This window comes from Bacillus rossius (genome assembly GCF_032445375.1).
Source record: "Bacillus rossius redtenbacheri isolate Brsri chromosome 9 unlocalized genomic scaffold, Brsri_v3 Brsri_v3_scf9_1, whole genome shotgun sequence".
Lineage (NCBI taxonomy): Eukaryota > Metazoa > Arthropoda > Insecta > Phasmatodea > Bacillidae > Bacillus > Bacillus rossius.
Window position 1 is genome coordinate 17,980,633 of NW_026962012.1, and position 23,172 is coordinate 18,003,804.

The 23,172-nt window shown below is 45.4% G+C and overlaps 1 protein-coding gene across 1 annotated transcript in view; it reads left to right on the top strand.

The window, feature by feature from the left end:
* The window catches only part of LOC134542735 (furin-like protease 1), a 574,833-nt gene extending 562,020 nt beyond the window's left edge, over positions 1-12,813 (top strand). The window contains exon 18 of the mRNA XM_063387231.1: positions 6,132-12,813. Coding sequence (XP_063243301.1) covers positions 6,132-6,550 — 419 coding nt within the window. The 3' untranslated portion in view covers positions 6,551-12,813. The remainder of the gene's footprint in view (positions 1-6,131) is intronic.
* Positions 12,814-23,172: the final 10,359 nt, after the last annotated feature.

The window sequence follows — 23,172 nt, forward strand, 5'->3', positions numbered from 1 at the left end:
GCCGTAATGAAAAACGCCACTTTCGGGCTGAAAAGCTTGAAATAATAAAGGTGAATTCCACCAAAATTTGATTTCGCATAAGAAATTTCAATTTAAATAAAGTTAAAATCCACGAACAATTTAAAATTCGAAAGTGCCAATAGAATTACCTTAAAAATGCCACATTCGTGGGACTGGTTCTGACCTGTGAAAGACTCGCCTTGGGTAGAACACAACTCCAGAGGCCTATTGGTGAGTTCTTCAGCCTGTGCCATTTTTCCCTGTGGTGCTTTGGTGGTACTAGTTAGTCCTGCATGTCCTGAGTGTGGTGTGAACTGTTGCCACAGCCGAGACTACACCTGTGTTTTGGTTATTGGGAACGCTTCTGGCATTTGAAAGACTTGCCTCTTGGGAGGACAATCTATTCGCTTGCTGGTGAGTCCTTCATCCTGTGCCCATTTTCCCAGTAGTGCTTGAAATATATGCTTTGGTGGTACTAGTTAGTCCTGCATGTCCTTGGTGTGGTGTTAACAGTCACCACAGCCGAGACCGTGCCAGTATTTTGTGTGGCGGAAACGCCTTTTGTTTGTACGTAGACTCACTGTGTGTCTCACCAACTGGCCACTGCTCACCTTCAGGTGTTCCTTGCGTGGTTCCCGACTGCGCTGCCGGCAGTCTTAGTTGGCTCAGAGCTTGTCGTTACTTTTGGCTTTCATTTTATAATAGTGTTCACTGTTTTCTATCGGGGGACATTTCACATTGTACATTAACGTAATGATTTTTTTAATCAGAACTACTGCTCGTCATTTACCCGTCCAGGCTGTGCCTGGCTACTGACAACAATGAGCAACTGTGACGTACATGAAACACTTGAAATATTTTCTGGGTGCCTAAATACTTTCCAGTTATAATATAAGTTATTATCAATGATTTTCAAATAAATTAAGTTATTCTTTTGCAAAATATATTTTTAAAAAGATGAAAATATGTTACTGTCCTAATGATGATGATGATGATGATGATGATAATATTAGATTCTACGGGAGTAGTATACAAAAGGGCATCCGGGCACTGGCGCTGGCGCGAGGAAACAGTCCGCCATTTTGGATTGTGATGTCACGGTGGCCATCTTGGATGACCTTAACCTTGAACTTTGACCTTCAAAATTAGCCAAAATTTAGCTTAAAAAAAAACAAACAAAATTAGCTAAAATTTCTATTTTTTGGGGGAAAAAATCCCGCTAAAAATTCTCAAAAAATTCCACAACTAAAAAATTAGGATTTCGAAAAACCTCAAAATACTTTTTGCCACATAAAGAACACAATGTCCTAAAAGAGGCTTAAGCATCCATGTCTAAAGCCTCTGATAAGCCTCTGACGTCATCTAGGATTATGACGCTGTCGTTACAATTTCCGTTACGGCCTCCATCTTGAAAATCCGTAATTTTTATGTTGTAAAATCGGGAAAAATTTATAAAAAATAATCAATCAAATTTAATAATAAAAACTTAATAAAACATTATTTAAAAATTATAAAAATGTACAATTACATCATGGAACTCGGAGTCCTCGGTTCGAACCTGGCGAGGGCAAAAAAAATGAAGACCGATCCTTCCTCCACGGAAGCCACCGGCAGACTAACCTCCCACCATTTATACCAAGGTATATATCTTCAGCTGGTATCACGTCACATCCACCATCTTGTCTTCGTCCGCTGGAGGCCACCATATTGTTTTCGTCTTCTAGAGTGCGCTGACGTCATGTTAGTTTAATTCTTACCCACTAGAGCGCATTAATAATGTATTATTAATGTGACATCCGCCATCTTGTCATTTGGGCATGATCTTGGAATTGTGTAATTATTTAGCTAGAAATTCGGGAAAAATTCAAAAACCACCAAAAAATTTTACAATCAATTTACAGGATGGCCGTATTTATGATAAAATCAGATTTTTTCAGCATAAAGTGTTATACCTTACTTTTAGTGATGTCATAAGTGATCCATGATATACCCTGTATTAATACTTCACATTTATTCTTAGGTCATTGCTCTGATGACTGTGTAGTAATCTGACAGCATAAGTTATAACATCGTATCAGCAATTGATTTATTTGTAGGAAAAAATTTTAACACAGAAAGAAGCCAATTGAAACTGTATAAACAATTTTAAAACACCCACAAAGATGTGTAACGTGTATGGCATTGGGCGTGTGTTCCTCACCCTGAACTTTGCAGTAGGTAGTTGTGCCTCACACATGAGCGGGCTCGGCATGAGGCGATTTTGGCCGGACCAGAAGGAGGGCTCGGGCAGAACCACTGACATCCTTGACTGACTATGCTAGAAGCATGAGAGCAGAGCTCGTGCCTGAGAGCAGCCTCTCAAATGGGAGGCTCACAATTTTTTTCCTGGTGCCCGGGCACAGACAGCGGGTATGTGCTAGTGGGAGGGCGTAGAAAGAACCAAAAGAACCACTTGTCTCCATAACTTGATCCCCTAGCTTAGTGTGAGTCAGGCTGGTGCCTGATGAGTCCACACAGTAGTGGCCGGCTTCACTTGGATGTTACGTGCAAGCGGTAGGATTGTTCAAAACCTCTCAACTCCTCCTCAACTTGCTCCCCTAGCTACATGAGAGCCGAGCTCGTGTCTAAGAGCAACTTCACAGAGGAACAGGCCCACCATTGGCCCTGGTGGCCAGGTACATACAGTGGTAATGTGCTTGGGGTGTTTGGGGTGGACTTAGTTCTCTAGCTGCACGCGATCTGAGCTTGTCCCTAAGAGCAACATCACACAGGATTGGGCTTGCAATGTGCGTCTGGTGACCGGTCACTTACAGCAAATACCTGCTAGCAGGAGTTGTTAGGTAGAACACTGACCTTTTAAATTGCTCCCTTTGCTGGAAAAAAAACTGAGCTGGAGCCCAAAAGCAGCATTACACAGAAGAAGGGAAGTTATGGTCAGAACCACTAACCTCCTCTTATTGCTCTTATTGCTTAGTTGCATGAGAGCCAAACTCAAAGCTAAGAGCAGTCTCGAAAAGAAGCAAGCTCGCCATGTAAGCTAGGTGGCCAGCCACAGAAAGCAGTTATGTGCAAGTGGAAGGGCTTTGGCATAATCAATAACCTCCTCTACTTCTTCCATAGCTGCATTAGAGCAGAGCTCGTGCCAAAAAGCATCCTCACACATTATTATGTACGCTGTGTGGCCCATGTGGCTGATCACAGGGTTTATGTTCTAGCAGAAGGCCTTGGGCCGAACCACAAACCACCAAATCTTGCTCCCCTAGCTGCAGAAGAGCCGAGCTAGTGTTTAACAGCAGCCTCTCTCAGGAATGGACTCGCCACTCTGGTAGTCATTCAGCATAGTGAGTAAGTGCTAGCAGAGGGCTTGGGTAAAACGACTAACCTTCTTGATTTGCTTTGTTGGATCCGTGAGCAGGATCACAATTTTGTTCTAGTTCTCGGTCACAGGCAATGGATACATGCTAGCGGGAGGGTTTAGGAATAACCACTTACGTATTTCCTTTATTGTTTCCCTAGCTTAGTAAGAGTCGGGCTCGAGCCTGAGCCTCCTGACACAGGAGCAAGTTTACTATGAGGGCCTGGTGGCATGTCCAAACAGCGGTTTCGTGCTAGCAGGAGGGCTTGTAGACAACTACTTACTCAGAAAATTGCTTCCGTAGCTGCGGGTGAGCCAGCATTGTGCCTAAGAGCAGAATCACACAAAAGCGGGTTTGTCCTGTTGCCTTGGTGGACAGTCCAATCAGCTTTTACGTGCAAGAGGATTTGGGCAGAACCAATTATCACATCAACTTTCACCCCTAGCTAAGTGAAAGCCAAACTCTTGCCTAAGAGCAGCTACACGATATGGGTCTGGTAGATGGTTGACAGAGAGCATGTGTTTGTTTCTAGCTGCATAAGGACCAAGCCCGTGCTTCAGAGCAGGCTCACACAGGAGTTGGCTCGCCATGTGGGCTGGTGGCCGGCCACAGACATTGGGTACATGCTAGCGGAAAATCCTTGGGAAGAATCAAAAACCTGCTAAACTTACTTCCTCAGCTTGGTAAAAGTCGAGATGTTGTCTAAGATTAAGCTCACACAGTAGTGGGCTCATCATGTGAATCTGGTGGCTGGTCACAGAGTGTAGATTAGAGCCAGAGGGTAAGTGCTAGCGAACAGCTTGGGCAGAAACACTAAGAAACTTCACTCGCGATTCTAGCTGTGTGAAAGCCTAGCTCGTTCCTAAGAGTAGCTTTACGCAAGTACGGGGTCGCCATGTGGCCCTGGTGGTGATCCAGACAGCGGGTACATGCTATCGAAGGGCTTGGGCAGAAACACTTACCACTTCATCTTGCTCCCCTAGTTGCGTGAAAGCCTGGCTTGTGACTAAGAGCTTTACATAGGTGCGGGCTCACCATGTGGCCCTGGTGACCGGATACAGACAGCGGGTATGTGCTAAAGCGAGGGCTAGTTCTCTAGCAGCATAGTATCCGAGCTGGTCTTTAAGAGCAGCCTAACACTGGAGTGGGCTTGCGATGTTCGTCTGAGACATGCTAGTGGAAGTGCTTGGGCAGAGCCACGTACCTCCTCACCTTGCTCCACTAGCTGCTTGAGAGGCAAATCGTATCCGAGGTCAGCCTGATACAGGAACAGGCTCGCCATGTGGGCCTAGTCGCGGGCCACAGACCGCAGGTACCTGCTAGCAGGATGGCTTGAAGCGAACCACTAACCTTCTCAACTTCCTCACTTAGATGTGTGAGAGCCGAGCTTGTGTCTAGGAGCAACCTCACACAAGAATAAGCTTAATGTGGCCCGTGTGGCCAGTTACAGACAACATTTACGAGCTAGAAGAGTTTTTTGCGAGAACTACAAACCAACTTAGTTTGATCGCATAGCTGTGTAAGGGCCAAGCTAGTTCCTAAACCAGCCTTAAACAGGAGAGTCCCTTAATGTGGCCTTAGTAGCTGGTCACCCACAGCGAGTACATGCTAGTGAAGGGCTAGGGGCAGAACCATTAACCTTAAAAATTTGCTCCCCTAGATGTGCGAATGTCGAGCGTGTGCCTAAAAATAGCCTCTCACAGGAGCATGCTTGCTGTTGCCTTAGTGGCCTTTCGCAGAGAGTGCATACGTGCTAGCAGGAAGATTTGGGCAGAATCACTTACCTCCTAAACTTGCAGCCCTAGTTGCGCGAGAGCTCAGCTCGTCCCTAAGAAAAGCTATACACAGGAGCAGGCTCACATTTTTTTGGCTAGGTGTCAAGTCCAGACCGAGGGTACGTTTTACAAAAAGGACTTTAGCAGAACAACTAACCTTTACTTGCTCCTCTAGTTGTGTGAGAGCCGATTTTGTGCCTAATAGTAGCCTAACACAGGAGCGGACTCGCTATATTTTCCCCGTATCAGTTCCGGACAGTAGGTACGTGCTAGCAGGTAATTGGTTAGAACTAATAACCTCATCAACTTGCTCTCTTAGCTGAATTCGAGCCATGATAGTGCCTAAAAAGTCTCACTCAGGAGTGGGCTCACTGTGTCCCGGGTGCCCAGTAACTGACATAGAGTATGTGCTAACAGGGGGGCTTAGACATTACCAATAACTTAACTTGCTCTTCTTGCATGGCAAAGGCCGAATGTTCCTAAATCAGCATCACACAGGAGCAGGCTCACATTTACCATGATGGCCAGTAAAAGATGGCTGCATGCAGATGAACTTTGGCAGAACAGCTTTCTTCCTCGAATTGCTATCTTAGCTGTGTGAGAACCGAGTTTGTGCCTAAAAAAAGCCTCATACAGGAGCGGCCTCGCCATATGTGCCTACAGTGCTTAAATGCTAGCGGAAAGCTTTGGGCGGAACTAGTAACCTCTTCAACTTTCACCCTTTGCTGTGTGAGATTCGAGCATGTGCCTAAAAGAACACAGAGCAGTCTCGCTGTAGTTTTGGTAGCCTCACAGACAGCGGGTATATGCTTGAAAGAGTAACTGATGGTTTGAGTAACACAATTCTTCTGTTTTTAAATTTTAGGATTATTTGTGTAAAATACCTCACCATCATTTACAATAACTGATGGACTATTTAAACAAATATTAAATCGTTATTTGAAGTGTTACATCTAAAAGAACATGGAGTCGTGACAGGTTTGCGTGGGGCTTGTTTCAGAATGCGTGGAGGCTCTGTACTTGTTCGAAGGCCGCTGCGTGCTGATGTGCCCGGAAGGGTCGTACCAAGTGCCCAAAGAGAAGACCTGCGTGCTCTGCCACTACACGTGTGTGACATGCACGGGCCCCAACGACTACCAGTGCTTGTCGTGCCACGAGGACGCCACACTCTACCACGAGAGCCCGCGTGACAGCTACTGCTACCCTCTGTCACTGCTTCCAAGGATCGCCAGCACCCGGTGGACCTACCTGGCTGCCATTTCCTTCAGTCTGACGGCAGTGCTGCTGCTGGCTGTCGGCGTGTACCTGGCAGTGGCCAGGCCTGGTTGCAGTGTGGCGCGCCCCCTGGCTGCTCCTCGATACAGTAGTGTGAAGGACAACAGTGCTCTCTGCGACATGTCGAGTAGTGACAGCGAGTAACTGCAGGCTGTCCACATGTACCTAGCAGTGGCCAGGCCTGGTTGCCGTGTGGCACGCCCCGTGGCTGCTCCTCGCTACAGTAGTGTCCAGGACAACAGTGCGCTCTGCGAAATGTCGAGTAGTGACAGCGAGTAACTGCAGGCTGTCCACATGTACCTAGCAGTGGCCAGGCCAGGTTGCCACGTGGCGCGCCCCCTGGCTGCTCCTCGCTACAGTAGTGTCCAGGTCAACAGTGCGCTCTGCGACATGTCGAGTAGTGACAGCGAGTAACTGCAGGCTGTCCACAAGAACCTAGCAGTGGCCAGGCCAGGTTGCCGTGTGGCACGCCCTCTGGCTGCTCCTCGCTACAGTAGTGTCCAGGACAACAGTGCGCTCTGCGAAATGTCGAGTAGTGACAGCGAGTAACTGCAGGCTGTCCACATGTACCTAGCAGTGGCCAGGCCAGGTTGCCACGTGGCGCGCCCCCTGGCTGCTCCTCGCTACAGTAGTGTCCAGGTCAACAGTGCGCTCTGCGACATGTCCAGCAGTGACGGATAGTAACTGCAGGCTGTCCACAAGTACCTGGCAGTGGCCATGCCAGGTTGCCGTGTGGCACGCCCCCTGGCTGCTCCTCGCTACAGAAGTGTCCAGGACAACAGTGCACTCTGCGTCATGTCGAGCAGTGACGGATAGTAACTGCAGGCTGTCCACAAGAACCTGGCAGTGGCCAGGCCAGGTTGCTGTGTGGCACGCCCCCTGGCTGCTCCTCGCTACAGTAGTGTCCAGGACAACAGTGCGCTCTGCGACATGTCGAGCAGTGACGGATAGTAACTGCAGGCTGTCCACATGTACCTAGCAGTGGCCAGGCCAGGTTGCCGCGTGGCACGCCCCCCTGGCTGCTCCTCCCTACAGTAGTGTCCAGGACAACAGTGCGCTCTGCGTCATGTCGAGCAGTGACGGATAGTAACTGCAGGCTGTCCGCAAGTACCTGGCAGTGGCCAGGCCAGGTTGCCGCGTGGCACGCCCCCTGGTTGCTCCTCGCTACAGTAGTGTCCAGGACAACAGTGCGCTCTGCGACATGTCGAGCAGTGACGGATAGTAACTGCAGGCTGTCCACATGTATCTAGCAGTGGCCAGGCCAGGTTGCCGCGTGGCACGCCCCCTGGTTGCTCCTCGCTACAGTAGTGTCCAGTACAACAGTGCGCTCTGCGACATGTCGAGCAGTGACGGATAGTAACTGCAGGCTGTCCACATGTACCTAGCAGTGGCCAGGCCAGGTTTCCGCGTGGCACGCCCCCTGGTTGCTCCTCGCTACAGTAGTGTCCAGGACAACAGTGCGCTCTGCGACATGTCGAGCAGTGACGGATAGTAACTGCAGGCTGTCCACATGTACCTAGCAGTGGCCAGGCCAGGTTGCCGCGTGGCACGCCCCCTGGCTGCTCCTCGCTACAGTAGTTTCCAGGACAACAGTGCGCTCTGCGACATGTCCAGCAGTGACGGATAGTAACTGCAGGCTGTCCACATGTACCTAGCAGTGGCCAGGCCAGGTTGCCGCGTGGCACGCCCCCTGGCTGCTCCTCGCTACAGTAGTGTCCAGGACAACAGTGCGCTCTGCGACATGTCGAGCAGTAACGGATAGTAACTGCAGGCTGTCCACATGTACCTAGCAGTGGCCAGGCCAGGTTGCCGCGTGGCACGCCCCGTGGCTGCTCCTCGCTACAGTAGTGTCCAGGACAACAGTGCGCTCTGCGACACGTCGTGCAGTGACGGATAGTAACTGCAGGCTGTCCACATGTACCTAGCAGTGGCCAGGCCAGGTTGCCGTGTGGCACGCCCCGTGGCTGCTCCTCGCTACAGTAGTGTCCAGGACAACAGTGCGCTCTGCGACATGTCGAGCAGTGACGGATAGTAACTGCAGGCTGTCCACAAGTACCTAGCAGTGGCCAGGCCAGGTTGCCGCGTGGCGCGCCCCCTGGCTGCTCCTCGCTACAGTAGTGTCCAGGACAACAGTGCGCTCTGCAACATGTCGAGCAGTGACGGATAGTAACTGCAGGCTGTCCACATGTACCTAGCAGTGGCCAGGCGAGGTTGCCGCGTGGCACGCCCCCTGGCTGCTCCTCGCTACAGTAGTGTCCAGGACAACAGTGCGCTCTGCGACATGTCGAGCAGTGACGGATAGTAACTGCAGGCTGTCCACATGTACCTAGCAGTGGCCAGGCCAGGTTGCCGTGTGGCACGCCCTCTGGCTGCTCCTCGCTACAGTAGTGTCCAGGACAACAGTGCGCTCTGCGACATGTCGAGCAGTGACGGATAGTAACTGCAGGCTGTCCACAAGTACCTAGCAGTGGCCAGGCCAGGTTGCCGCGTGGCGCGCCCCCTGGCTGCTCCTCGCTACAGTAGTGTCCAGGACAACAGTGCGCTCTGCGACATGTCGAGCAGTGACGGATAGTAACTGCAGGCTGTCCACATGTACCTAGCAGTGGCCAGGCCAGGTTGCCGCGTGGCACGCCCCCTGGCTGCTCCTCGCTACAGTAGTGTCCAGGACAACAGTGCGCTCTGCGACATGTCGAGCAGTGATGGATAGTAACTGCAGGCTGTCCACATGTACCTAGCAGTGGCCAGGCCAGGTTGCCGCGTGGCGCGCCCCCTGGCTGCTCCTCGCTACAGTAGTGTCCAGGACAACAGTGCGCTCTGCGACATGTCGAGCAGTGACGGATAGTAACTGCAGGCTGTCCACATGTACCTAGCAGTGGCCAGGCCAGGTTGCCGCGTGGCACGCCCCCTGGCTGCTCCTCGCTACAGTAGTGTCCAGGACAACAGTGCGCTCTGCGACATGTCGAGCAGTGACGGATAGTAACTGCAGGCTGTCCACATGTACCTAGCAGTGGCCAGGCCAGGTTGCCGCGTGGCGCGCCCCCTGGCTGCTCCTCGCTACAGTAGTGTCCAGGACAACAGTGCGCTCTGCGACATGTCGAGCAGTGACGGATAGTAACTGCAGGCTGTCCACATGTACCTAGCAGTGGCCAGGCCAGGTTGCCGTGTGGCACGCCCTCTGGCTGCTCCTCGCTACAGTAGTGTCCAGGACAACAGTGCGCTCTGCGACATGTCGAGCAGTGACGGATAGTAACTGCAGGCTGTCCACAAGTACCTAGCAGTGGCCAGGCCAGGTTGCCGCGTGGCGCGCCCCCTGGCTGCTCCTCGCTACAGTAGTGTCCAGGACAACAGTGCGCTCTGCGACATGTCGAGCAGTGACGGATAGTAACTGCAGGCTGTCCACAAGTACCTAGCAGTGGCCAGGCCAGGTTGCCGCGTGGCACGCCCCCTGGCTGCTTCTCGCTACAGTAGTGTCCAGGACAACAGTGCTCTCTGCGACATGTCGAGCAGTGACGGATAGTAACTGCAGGTTGTTTACTTGTACCTGGTAATGGTCAGGTTGGGGTCCTATATTAGAGACACTTGTATTCCTGTCGTATGCTTGCTCGACTTGAAGGATGATATAGGACCCGATACCATTCTTGGCAGAGTTGATATGCTGGGGTGAAAGTATTTTGTATACGATTTTACCACTCGTCTACGAGACGATGTCGTATTCGTTAGTGTACGAAAAATAATTTTAGATTTTATTTTTTAACTTATAGATTTTTCATAGATTCTTTTAATTTTCGCATATTGGCTAGTTGTCGTTTTTGCATATTTTTTTAGACCGATTTGTGTTTTATTCACAGACACGGTGGATTTAATCATTAATATTTTTGCTGCAAATAAAATAATTTTTTTTTAGATTTCTCCTTTGAAGATCTGGAACCAAAATGTTTGTATATTACTTAATATACAAATGGTAATCAAGTTCAAAATGGAATTTACCGGACATTTCATCATATTTCGTGTATCAATATTTTGTATGTTCACATGATGCGGTATTGGCATCCCATCTCAGAGCCTTGCCAACATAAAAAATCCTGACTTCGGTCGGGTATTAAGTGTAAAGTTGGTAACACTGTTTTAACCATAAAATTTCGGCAAAACACACCTAATCCCAGCTGCTGATTTTCCCGAAAGGGTGAATATATCATCAAATAAAGAGGAAATTAATAGCAGTTGAGTTTCTTTGAAAATAAAAATCTTGTTTACATCAACAACATTTATTCTAATTTTTATCAAAATTAATATAAACACCACTAGGATTATATTCCACCAAAAGGCAGCAACACCCACAATTGTATCCTTATATCCACAAACAACATAAGCTTCAATATCTGTCTTATTTAATGCCCAGCTGAGTGCAAAAATAAGTAATAGCTTGGTTAAAAACAATATTAAATACCTAGATTACCGGGCGGATTACTTATTCTTAATAATGTAAAAGCCTAGGTGCCCAAAACACTGATAACACCACCATATTTACAAAACATTACGAAGTACCTAGTTAACAAATTATCAAAGTCTTTCTACCCTCTTATGTTTTCTAGTTCTTTTTATGAAAATATCACACCGAACAAAAAAAATTATACAACTTCCCTGGCTCATTACCAAAATGTGAAAAAAGTTTTTGTATCACCCAGAACAACATCGGTCTTTGTCAATTTACAGCTGCAAATGACCGCATCATCTTGCACACAACTCCCGCGGGGTCAAACAGTTCTGACGAAAGAGTCACAGTCACGTGTCTCAGCACACAAAAGTAATTGTAACTCCATTTAATATGTTGCTCATGACATCTTCGCTGCCGAGAACTAATATGGCTCACAAAAATAAAAAATAAACATTATTTAATCAATGCAACTATGTAAAGGTGCAAGGCGCCTACACGACCAACCCAGTCTCGAGCCCAGTGAACTTGCTGATCATTTCCATCTGAATGTGGCGCTGCCACGTGGTCAAATAGGCTGGGACTGTTATTGTGTCGTGGCTACTCCGGGACAATCCGCCTTACTAAGTAGCCAGCACTACCACATTTTACCGCATTCGGTTTACCAGTCATTTGCCCCCCAGGAGGTGGGGTGTGGGTTATGTAAAGTTATCGCATATTTCCGGGCCAAGATTACCCATAAGAACTGGATCCTTTAACATACTACTTGGCATGCCAGTATGCAGCGGTGGGCAGCGGGGCGCGGCAGTATAGGTCGTAGGTCCATGCCAACGCAGTGCTGGACAGCCAATTGAGGACTCGTTTGCCTTGCTTCGTTGTTCCCGGCACGCATCAAGGCGCTCTCTCGCACCAGCTCCACTCCTTCCGTCGCCACCGACCAGTGGCCGAGTGTCGATTGTCGTTCGCCAGTTGTCGTTCCTCGTGTAGGTGCTCCCAGCGCTGCTGGTGGCCACCTCGTGCAACAGCAAATAGGACCACCAGCAGTCTGAGCACCAAGGTCCCTCATGTGCACACTACACAACTGATATCCCTTTTTCTTTCCCACCGGGCTTGCAAATAAAAACTGCCTTCAAAATAAATTATAAATAAACTAAGCATATTTAAATTACAATAGTAGCATGCGCAGCCAAAAACAAAATATTAAATAGAGCAAATTTAAGGAAAATTAGTACCAAATTAAAACTAAAAAGCATTTAAACACAGTACCTCTAGAAATTAAGTAAGGAAGTAAAATTAAAAAGTCAAACAAAACGAGAGAACATATTAAAACCGATAAATTAAAGAGACAAAAGTTTATACCACAACACTGAGCTTTTTCTTAGAATTTTGTCACTAATCATCATCACCAAAGTGCAAAGAGGCAAGAACATTAGATTAAACACAAATCCAACAAAAATCTCGCTACAAGAGTAAAAAAAAAACATTAATTCTTTCAGAATAAAATTACCTACTATATTAACAATATCACAGTGCTGCATTACAAAATAATCAAGTATTAATAGGCAGTATTCCAAAATACCCACAACTTCCGTAAAGTTATCACCACACTATTCCATTTTTGTGTTGAAATAAATTTTGCATTCTCAATATAGCTTTGCCCTGTTATTTGCACAAAAAAATCTAAAATTATTTTTTTTTTTTTTTTAATTACTTAATATACAAAAAAAAGTGATGTCTGACCATCGATGTGTATATTTTTTTATATATAATGCAGAGCCATACTACAAGCATACAGTTACATTAAAAGGGATGTGTAAATTCATTCAGATCTTAACAAAATAAATATAAAACTTATTAAGTATATAAGGCATTTTATTATTTTGGGCCAGTTAAATTTCCGTCACAACAAAATGTAACAAATTCTGCCTAACTGTTACCAGTACAAAGCCCAGTGCAAACAAAAAAAACAATAAAATTTAAACAAGCTTAATCTGAGAACAGAGTAATAAAACTAAGCACAAATTACAAAAAAAAATTAAGGTATATTATCAGAGAGATTCATGTGTTCATGTGGTTAGAGTATAGGACCTAGTTCGCATAAAACAAAAAACAGGTAACAAAAACAAATTTATTTCAAAATGTCGAAACAAGAGACCAACAAACAAATGAATACAGTAAACCCTACCATTAATTTACAACAGATTATAAACTCTTGATTTATGTTGTTAACACAATGAATTTATTGGGTTTCAATGGTTTCAGTTGGGAAAAATTTGCCCACAAAAAAAATTATCAAAATTATTTTTGGTTTCTGTTGTCAAAACACACTGGATCCACTGCTGTAAACTAAATTTGAACAGAATCTGTTGGGTTTTGTTATTTTCTGTGGTGAAATAGTGGTTATTTTGTGCTGAGTGTTTTATGTTGTAGGCCTATTCTGTTTGATTTTTCTGTTGTAAAAAAATATATTTTGTGTTTAAATGTGTTTTATTGTATTTTATTTATTTCTGTTGTAAGGAGTTTTATTGTTTCCTGTTGTATTTTAGTGACTTGGATTGTATTCTATTGTGTTTGGTTGAATTCTGTTGTAAGACATTCTGTAGTTTTCAGTTGTAATAAAGTGATTTCATAGTGTTCGGTTGGTTTTTGTTGATATCTGTTTTAAGGAACTCTGTTGGGGATCTGTTATTTCTAGGGTATTTCATCACATTCAATGTTTTTCTGTCCAGAGGTACTCTGTTGGGGTCTTTCATTATCTATTGTTTTTTATTGTATTATGTTGTTTTTTGTTGATTTTATTTATTAAATAATTAGGTTATATAATATATTTCATTTTTTGTTTTTGTTTTTTCTAATGTCTGCTGTAAGACACTTTGTTTGAGCCTGTTGTTTTCTAGGGTATTTTCTTTGAATTTTGTTGGTTTCTGTTGTTTCATAGTGTTGGTTTCGGTGGCAAAGCACTCTTTTGGGTTATCATGTTTTTAGATGTTTTCACAGTATTCTGTTGATTTTTTTTTGTGTCTGTTGAAAGGCTCTCTGTTGGGTCTGTTGTTTTGTAGTTTTCTTTAATAGTGTTTTGTTATTTTTTTGTTGGTTACTGTTGAAATGCACTCTGTGTGTTTCTGTTGGGTTTTTTTAATTTTATTTTTTTATTTTTTGTTGGTTTCTCTTGTAAATCAATTTGTTGTTTTCTAGTTCTTTCTAGTGTTGGTTTCTGTTCTAATGCACTATGTAGTTTTAGTCAGTTTTTGTTTCTGTTGTAAAGCAAATTCTGTGGTTTCCTAAGATTTATATTTTTCCTTTGAATTTTATTGGTTTCTCTGTTGTGCTCTGTTATTTTCTATTATTTTTTTTTATTTCAGTTCTAAATTATTCTGTTGGTTTAAGGTTTCAGTGTATTTCATTGTATTCTGTTGTATTTTGTTTTTTATATTATATATTTTTCTTTGTTTCTTGTTAGATTTTATGTGATTTCTTTGAAATACATTGTATTTTTTAGTTTATGTTGTAAAGTATTTTAATTAATGTTTTCTTGTGAATTCAGTTAATCTTAAATGTATATGTTGTTCAAATTACTGTCGCATTATGTTGTATTTTTGTAAATTGTATTGTATTATTATAATTTTTGTTGGTGTATTATCATTTCATTTTCTAAATATTCTTTAAATAATCCAAAATAAAACAGCAAACTAGTTTCTCTAGTACAACATAATACAGAAATTTTTTGCTGGATGTATTTGAGAACCCTATATACAAACAAAACTAAACAAAGCCCAAGATGAAATACTATAAATTAATAAAAACAACAAAACCTAAACTATATATAAACTAAACACAATATAATACAATTGGATCCAATGAAATAAATTAACGCAACATATATTTTTATAACATAAATCAACATATTCTAATGGCAATAAAATAATTTCAAATAAACATCAAAAACCAACAGAATGCATTGAAAACACTTGAAAACATTATAGTGTAATGCAAAATGCTAGTACACAAATCCTACATTAAACAGTAGAAAACATTAAAGAAACATCAGACCCAAACATAGTAGGTACTTTACAAAAAAACAGACTTAACTAAAAATAATTCAGTAGTAATCTTAAGAACACAACAGAACCAAAAGATTGCTTTACAACAGATGCCAACAATAAACAACTAAATGCAATGGAAAACACTATAAAACAACAGAATACAATTGAAAATACTAGAATACAACAGACCCCAAAAAAATCCCTTGCAAGAAGAACAGCAAAACATACAATAAATAATACTCAAATACGACATAAACTAATATAATTTCTTACAACAGAAACCAACATACACCACTGAAATACACTGACAAATACAGCAGAAACCAACAGAAAGTGGCCACTTTCTGTTGGCATATGTTGCTATTTCTGTTGTAAATTTTCCTAAGTAAACAAGCTTATAAAAATGATTTGCAGTTTACTTCTAATAAGAAACTAAATATTGACTTGACTTTAATTTCTTAAAGAAAGTTTTATAACACATATTAGTGTAAATTTGTAAAATATATATATATATATATATATGCATACTTGACTGCACATTTTAACCAGTAATTTCTAATAAAGTAGTTTTAATATTTTAAGTAAAAAATTTCTGCTTCTTGTTTTACATTATAATTATTTAGTTTTGTACCATTCAGTTTTTTTGTTGAAGAATAATTTTTATTTTATTAAAGTTTTCAGAAATGGTTTTGTTATGATTATAAATATATTAATTTGCGTGAGATAGCTTATCATGTATAATAAAAATAGTTTATCAATTCTCGTTTTGAAATGTACAAATGTAAATCAAACCTACACATCTATAATTTTGCTCTTTAAAGACAAAAACAATTTGTGTTTGTGCTAGATTGTTTTCTTAATTGATGTAAGATATTTTCAATTGTAAATAAAGTTACCATTTCTGTTATATTTATTCTGTATTGAATAAATAAAAACAACTAAATATTTTATTCAAGAATCCAATTTTTTGCAACAATCCATGTGTATTTTCACTTCAGGTAGGCTATTGTTGAATTTTGGTTTTAGATTATTTTTAGGGACATTATTGTTTTAATGTGTTCACAATGTGTAGCTAAGTAAAGTCAACAATATCGTTCATTTAATAACCAAATCAAATACTGTGATGTTCAGACCTTTCGTTAAATTTTTTCGACATATATTTGTATAAGATATAAACAATCAATCATAAACTTGTGTTGTTTGATTTTTTTATAATTTCATATTTTTTGGAGATAATGCTGACCATGGTTTTATAACTTGAGCAAAGTGTTAGTAATGGATAAGAAACTTTTTTAATGCCATGTTCTATAGAAAAAAAATTTGTGATAGTAATAATTGAAATGGAGGCTGTAGATATTAGTGCGCGCTGGAAAGGATATAGTTTGCTTCGACTGTAATGCAATGAGTGCAGTAGAGATGCAAGGGGAAAACGAAACAACTAGGACAGACGAGAACAAGATAATGTAATAAAATACACCGCCCAGTCCATTCCAGCCACAACGCGGATATCCTAGAATCACCCCCAGGCTACTCGGCACCTTGCCTGCTATCTCATGGTACCTTTACTTACTAGTTGACTTCTTAGTTACTCGGTCTTCCATGCCGGAGCGCCACTGTCCCTGGGAAAATGCCTTCACCTTGGCTACCTTCACCATCCTCTAACGTACTCTGCCGCGTCAAAAAAAGGAATACCTGCTGGTCGTTTTTTATGGTATCCTTCGGCCTGGTCTTAGGTCCAGGGTTTAACTTAACGCTTCCTTCACGCCTCATGGCCAGTGCTCGTCATCCTTCACGCCTCATGGCCAGTGCTCGTCATCCTTCACGCCTCATGGCCAGTGCTCGTCATCCTTCACGCCTCATGGCCAGTGCTCGTCATCCTTCACGCCTCATGGCCAGTGCTCGTCATCCTTCACGCCTCATGGCCAGTGCTCGTCATCCTTCACGCCTCATGGCCAGTGCTCGTCATCCTTCACGCCTCATGACCAGTGCTCATAATCCTTCACGCCTCATGGCCAGTGCTCGTCATCCTTCACGCCTCATGGCCAGTGCTCGTCATCCTTCACGCCTCATGGCCAGTGCTCGTCATCCTTCACGCCTCATGGCCAGTGCTCGTCATCCTTCACGCCTCATGGCCAGTGCTCGTCATCCTTCACGCCTCATGGCCAGTGCTCGTCATCCTTCACGCCTCATGGCCAGTGCTCGTCATCCTTCACGCCTCATGGCCAGTGCTCGTCATCCTTCACGCCTCATGGCCAGTGCTCGTCATCCTTCACGCCTCATGGCCAGTGCTCGTCATCCTTCACGCCTCATGGCCAGTGCTCGTCATCCTTCACGCCTCATGGCCAGTGCTCGTCATTCTTCACGCCTCATGGCCAGTGCTCGTCATCCTTCACGCCTCATGGCCAGTGCTCGTCATCCTTCACGCCTCATGGCCAGTGCTCGTCATCCTTCACGCCTCATGGCCAGTGCTCGTCATCCTTCACGCCTCATGGCCAGTGCTCGTCATCCTTCACGCCTCATGGCCAGTGCTCGTCATCCTTCACGCCTCATAGCCAGTGCTCGTCATCCTTCACGCCTCATGGCCAGTGCTCGTCATCCTTCATGCCTCATGGCCAGTGCTCGTCATCCTTCACGCCTCATGGCCAGTGCTCGTCATCCTTCACGCCTCATGGCCAGTGCTCGTCATCCTTCACGCCTCATGGCCAGTGCTCGTCATCCTTCACGCCTCATGGCCAGTGCTCGTCATCCTTCACGCCTCATGGCCAGTGCTCGTCATCCTTCACGCCTCATGACCAGTGCTCGTCATCCTTCACGCCTCATGGCCAGTGCTCGTCATCCTTCACCCCTCATGGCCAGTGCTCGTCATCCTTCACGCCTCATGGCCAGTGCTCGTCATCCTTCACGCCTCATGGCCAGTGCTCGTCATCCTTCACCCCTCATGGCCAGTGCTCGTCATCATTCACGCCTCATGGCCAGTGCTCGTCATCCTTCACGCCTCATGGCCAGTGCTCGTCATCCTTCACGCCTCATGGCCAGTGCTCTTCATCCTTCACGCCTCATGGCCAGTGCTCATCATCCTTCACGCCTCATGGCCAGTGCTCGTCATCCTTCACGCCTCATGGCCAGTGCTTGTCATCCTTCACGCCTCATGGCCAGTGCTCGTCATCCTTCACGCCTCATGGCCAGTGCTCGTCATCCTTCACGCCTCATGGCCAGTGCTCGTCATCCTTCACGCCTCATGGCCAGTGCTCGTCATCCTTCACGCCTCATGGCCAGTGCTCGTCATCCTTCACGCCTCATGGCCAGTGCTCGTCATCCTTCACGCCTCATGGCCAGTGCTCGTCATCCTTCACGCCTCATGGCCAGTGCTCGTCATCCTTCACGCCTCATGGCCAGTGCTCGTCATCCTTCACGCCTCATGGCCAGTGCTCGTCATCCTTCACGCCTCATGGCCAGTGCTCGTCATCCTTCACGCCTCATGGCCAGTGCTCGTCATCCTTCACGCCTCATGGCCAGTGCTCGTCATCCTTCACGCCTCATGGCCAGTGCTCGTCATCCTTCACGCCTCATGGCCAGTGCTCGTCATCCTTCACGCCTCATGGCCAGTGCTCGTCATCCTTCACGCCTCATGGCCAGTGCTCGTCATCCTTCACGCCTCATGGCCAGTGCTCGTCATCCTTCACGCCTCATGGCCAGTGCTCGTCATCCTTCACGCCTCATGGCCAGTGCTCGTCATCCTTCACGCCTCATGGCCAGTGCTCGTCATCCTTCACGCCTCATGACCAGTGCTCATAATCCTTCACGCCTCATGGCCAGTGCTCGTCATCCTTCACGCCTCATGGCCAGTGCTCGTCATCCTTCACGCCTCATGGCCAGTGCTCGTCATCCTTCACGCCTCATGGCCAGTGCTCGTAATCCTTCACGCCTCATGGCCAGTGCTCGTCATCCTTCACGCCTCATGGCCAGTGCTCGTCATCCTTCACGCCTCATGGCCAGTGCTCGTCATCCTTCACCCCTCATGACCAGTGCTCGTCATCCTTCACCCCTCATGGCCAGTGCTCGTCATCCTTCACGCCTCATGGCCAGTGCTCGTCATCCTTCACGCCTCATGGCCAGTGCTCGTCATCATTCACGCCTCATGGCCAGTGCTCGTCATCATTCACGCCTCATGGCCAGTGCTCGTCATCCTTCACGCCTCATGGCCAGTGCTCGTCATCCTTCACGCCTCATGGCCAGTGCTCGTCATCCTTCACGCCTCATGGCCAGTGCTCGTCATCCTTCACGCCTCATGGCCAGTGCTCGTCATCCTTCACGCCTCATGGCCAGTGCTCGTCATCCTTCACGCCTCATGGCCAGTGCTCGTCATCCTTCACGCCTCATGGCCAGTGCTCGTCATCCTTCACGCCTCATGGCCAGTGCTCGTCATCCTTCACGCCTCATGGCCAGTGCTCGTCATCCTTCACGCCTCATGGCCAGTGCTCGTCATCCTTCACGCCTCATGGCCAGTGCTCGTCATCCTTCACGCCTCATGGCCAGTGCTCGTCATCCTTCACGCCTCATGGCCAGTGCTCGTCATCCTTCACGCCTCATGGCCAGTGCTCGTCATCCTTCACGCCTCATGGCCAGTGCTCGTCATCCTTCACGCCTCATGGCCAGTGCTCGTCATCCTTCACGCCTCATGGCCAGTGCTCGTCATCCTTCACGCCTCATGGCCAGTGCTCGTCATCCTTCACGCCTCATGGCCAGTGCTCGTCATTCTTCACGCCTCATGGCCAGTGCTCGTCATCCTTCACGCCTCATGGCCAGTGCTCGTCATCCTTCACGCCTCATGGCCAGTGCTCGTCATCCTTCACGCCTGATGGCCAGTGCTCGTCATCCTTCACGCCTCATGGCCAGTGCTCGTCATCCTTCACGCCTCATGGCCAGTGCTCGTCATCCTTCACGCCTCATGGCCAGTGCTCGTCATCCTTCACGCCTCATGGCCAGTGCTCGTCATCCTTCACGCCTCATGGCCAGTGCTCGTCATCCTTCACGCCTCATGGCCAGTGCTCGTCATCCTTCACGCCTCATGGCCAGTGCTCGTAATCCTTCACGCCTCATGGCCAGTGCTCGTCAACCTTCACGCCTCATGGCCAGTGCTCGTCATCCTTCACGCCTCATGTCCAGTGCTCGTCATCCTTCACGCCTCATGGCCAGTGCTCGTCATCCTTCACGCCTCATGGCCAGTGCTCGTCATCCTTCACGCCTCATGGCCAGTGCTCGTCATCCTTCACGCCTCATGGCCAGTGCTCGATACAAAAACTAATTATACACAAAAATGTTAATTAAAAATATTAAACCCTATAAAAATATCAGTTCCCATTTTACCATGGTTTTTTGCCTCAAAGTCATTGTGTGTTTATTATATCTCAATGTTTAACTGGTGATCGTGTTTATTTTTGTGATATTTTGGTGAGGCCTTTCATAGTCAAAAAAACATTAAGGTCGTAGTAATGACATTACAGTACTGACGACTTAAGAAGTCATATGACAATGGTTTAAAAGGGCAAAACTCCGTCACTGCTTCTGACATGAAAGTTTAAAGTTTTGCTTGCAAAGGCACTGACATCGCTGTTTATAATCAGTGAAATTCCCGTCGCAAAAGCACATAGTTTCTTGAAGCACTCGTATCCGGGCAAAGGGGGGACTTGTTGAAGACTTACCGGTCGAAGTCTTCATTGTAGGTTGCCCGCCACGAGCTTCGTACGCTAAGTCGCAGTGTACTCTGTGTTTCCTACCCACACGGCCTGGTAGAACGTCGACGCCTGCTCGCAACAATCCCTGGTGACCTGCTACCTGTTGCTTTGGCGTATCGTCGACGTGTCAGTCTTCCAGCGAAATAAATCAAACTGGCAAGGGGCGTTGTCTTTTCACAAAAGCGATGCATATTTCCGCTCCACCCAGACTCCCCGCCGCCTCGCCCGTTCAGCTGTTCGACTCCGCTCACTTCCCCTCCACTCACTTCCCCTCCACCCCTTCGCGAGGCCTGTGTGGATTACAAAGGACGAAGCAGCCAGTGCTCGTGAATCGCGACAAGGGTCTTTACTGCCTTCTGCAGTCGCCGGTCCTTGCAACTGTGGAAAAAAAAAAAATATCCGTTCCACTGAGTTTACTGTAGGAACCAAACGGTCTTCGCTACGAGAATTTGTATTTGTATTCGAAGTCACTGCAAAGGACAAATTATCAGCACTTGGATACGGTTCTAAATGCCGTGGAAGGCTTGGGATATTTTCCATTTACAGAAAATGCAGATGTGGTGTCTCCTAGTGAAGCCAGGTCCAATTCAGAGTTCGTGTTTGATGACATTGTGTGCGAGAAACATGGTATCGTACAGCAGTATTTTTCTATGGGCTAACACACAAATGTCGATTTCTTTTATCAAATTCAAACATACAGCACGATTCCAAAACATTTCCTTCGAGATGATTCAAACATTATCATACTTTTCCGCATGGATGAACTTAATTTACGCCATTGCTTATGATGATTATGTCAACAGTGACATGAGGTTTCAAAAATGTTAGGATATGCACTCCTTACGCTGGAAAAAAAAAGCAAGGGTTTATCGTTATTGTAAAGGATTTTCCATTACAAAATGGACGGTACCGTTGCGGATTTGATCATTTTATAGCGGTGAATCATTGGAGAATGAATGACTACAGCGTCTCAAAATTCGAAGGTGGTCCTCAGAATTGTCAGCATGACATGTGTTTATCTCGCGATCTTGATGGAAATTGTGATTAAGTGGAACGGTTTTAAAATGAGTGTGCGCGCCTAGGTATTCTGGGGATGCCGCGAATAAACAATATAATATGTTAACTTAGTCTCGGGAGTTACCACGAACGCAGTGCGTGTGTTGTCAGATGAGGTGACGCGTCGGTTTACAGATCTTCTAGCATAAGAGACGTACAAGTTGAGTTTCTCGAGTTCGTACAGTATCTGAAGGTGAATGGTTGATGGATCAACATAATGCTCTATTTCGAGCTTGTCCACAAAGTTCCTGGAAAAGGACTTGATTTATTTAAGGAATTGATAGTAGAAATAGTAAAAGTTGCACCAAACAGTAACTTGGCAGAGATTCTACAGAAACTATCCTCTAGTAGCACTGATATTGCACAGAGGGTTTCTCAGTTGCCTCGCACTGTTGATGTTGTGATGAGTGGTCTAGATGGATTTATTTCCGTCAGTGTGTTGACAGCGCGGTATAATGCTAGGAAACCTACACCTCTGAAACCACCGCTAACCTCTGCTTCTAGATCCTTCTAGGTCTCAGCAATTGTAACTAGCATGCCTGAAGTTTTAATAACTTAGACAGCGCAATGTGTGTGTGTTGTGGTTTTTGTATAAGAAAGCTTTATGCTATGAGACGACTTCAGTATCATGTCTGCTGAGGCAAATGCATTAGATCATGTCATACGGAAAATAGTTGCCAAATATATTTTGGCGAAGCGTGCGTGAATGGAGAATGATGCAATAAATGAACAAACATTCAAGTATATTACTTTACATTTGGATAAGCTTGGGCCAGCTCTATGACTCGTGCAGCCCAGCGCGAGTACTTTTAACCAAAATGTTGTGAAACAAGAGCCTTCGGAAACTTTTATTTTGAAACAATGTCCTGGAAAGAGTGACAAGTGATGAATCCGAGACTGCTCTAAGCGTCGCGTTATTCCACATGAATGTGATTATTTGGACCAAGTGCAGCATTATTTACTGATCTGCAGCTTTCGATCAGGTGACGGGATTTACGACCTTTATAAACGCAACAATCGTTGGTTTTTAGGGGATACGGAAGTATTTTTTCATGATAATAATATAATCCGAGTCGAAAATGAACTAACTGTTCCTAACTTATTCGAATTATTGTTCCGACGAGAACCACAAACGTATTCAGAGTCTGCCCTGAAACAATACGGACATTTACTTGAGATAACAAATCATATTTTAAAAAGAATGATCCCACTACAAAACACTATAAAAGCATCTCACATCCAAATTGCTATATCATTAAAAAAACTGTTTCCACAAATCGATTCACAGAAATGAAGCAGTGGTTCTTTACAATAACATTGGTTTACAACGTAAAAAACAATTAATATATTATGATAAAAATAAGGGTTGCAAGTATATTCTGATGGCTAGAGATGTGTAGGCCTATAGAAAACTTGGTTATGCAGTTACTGTTAAACAAAAGACAGGAATGCTAGTCACCGCAGCTGTAAAACATATTTTGAAAGAAGCAGGACAATATA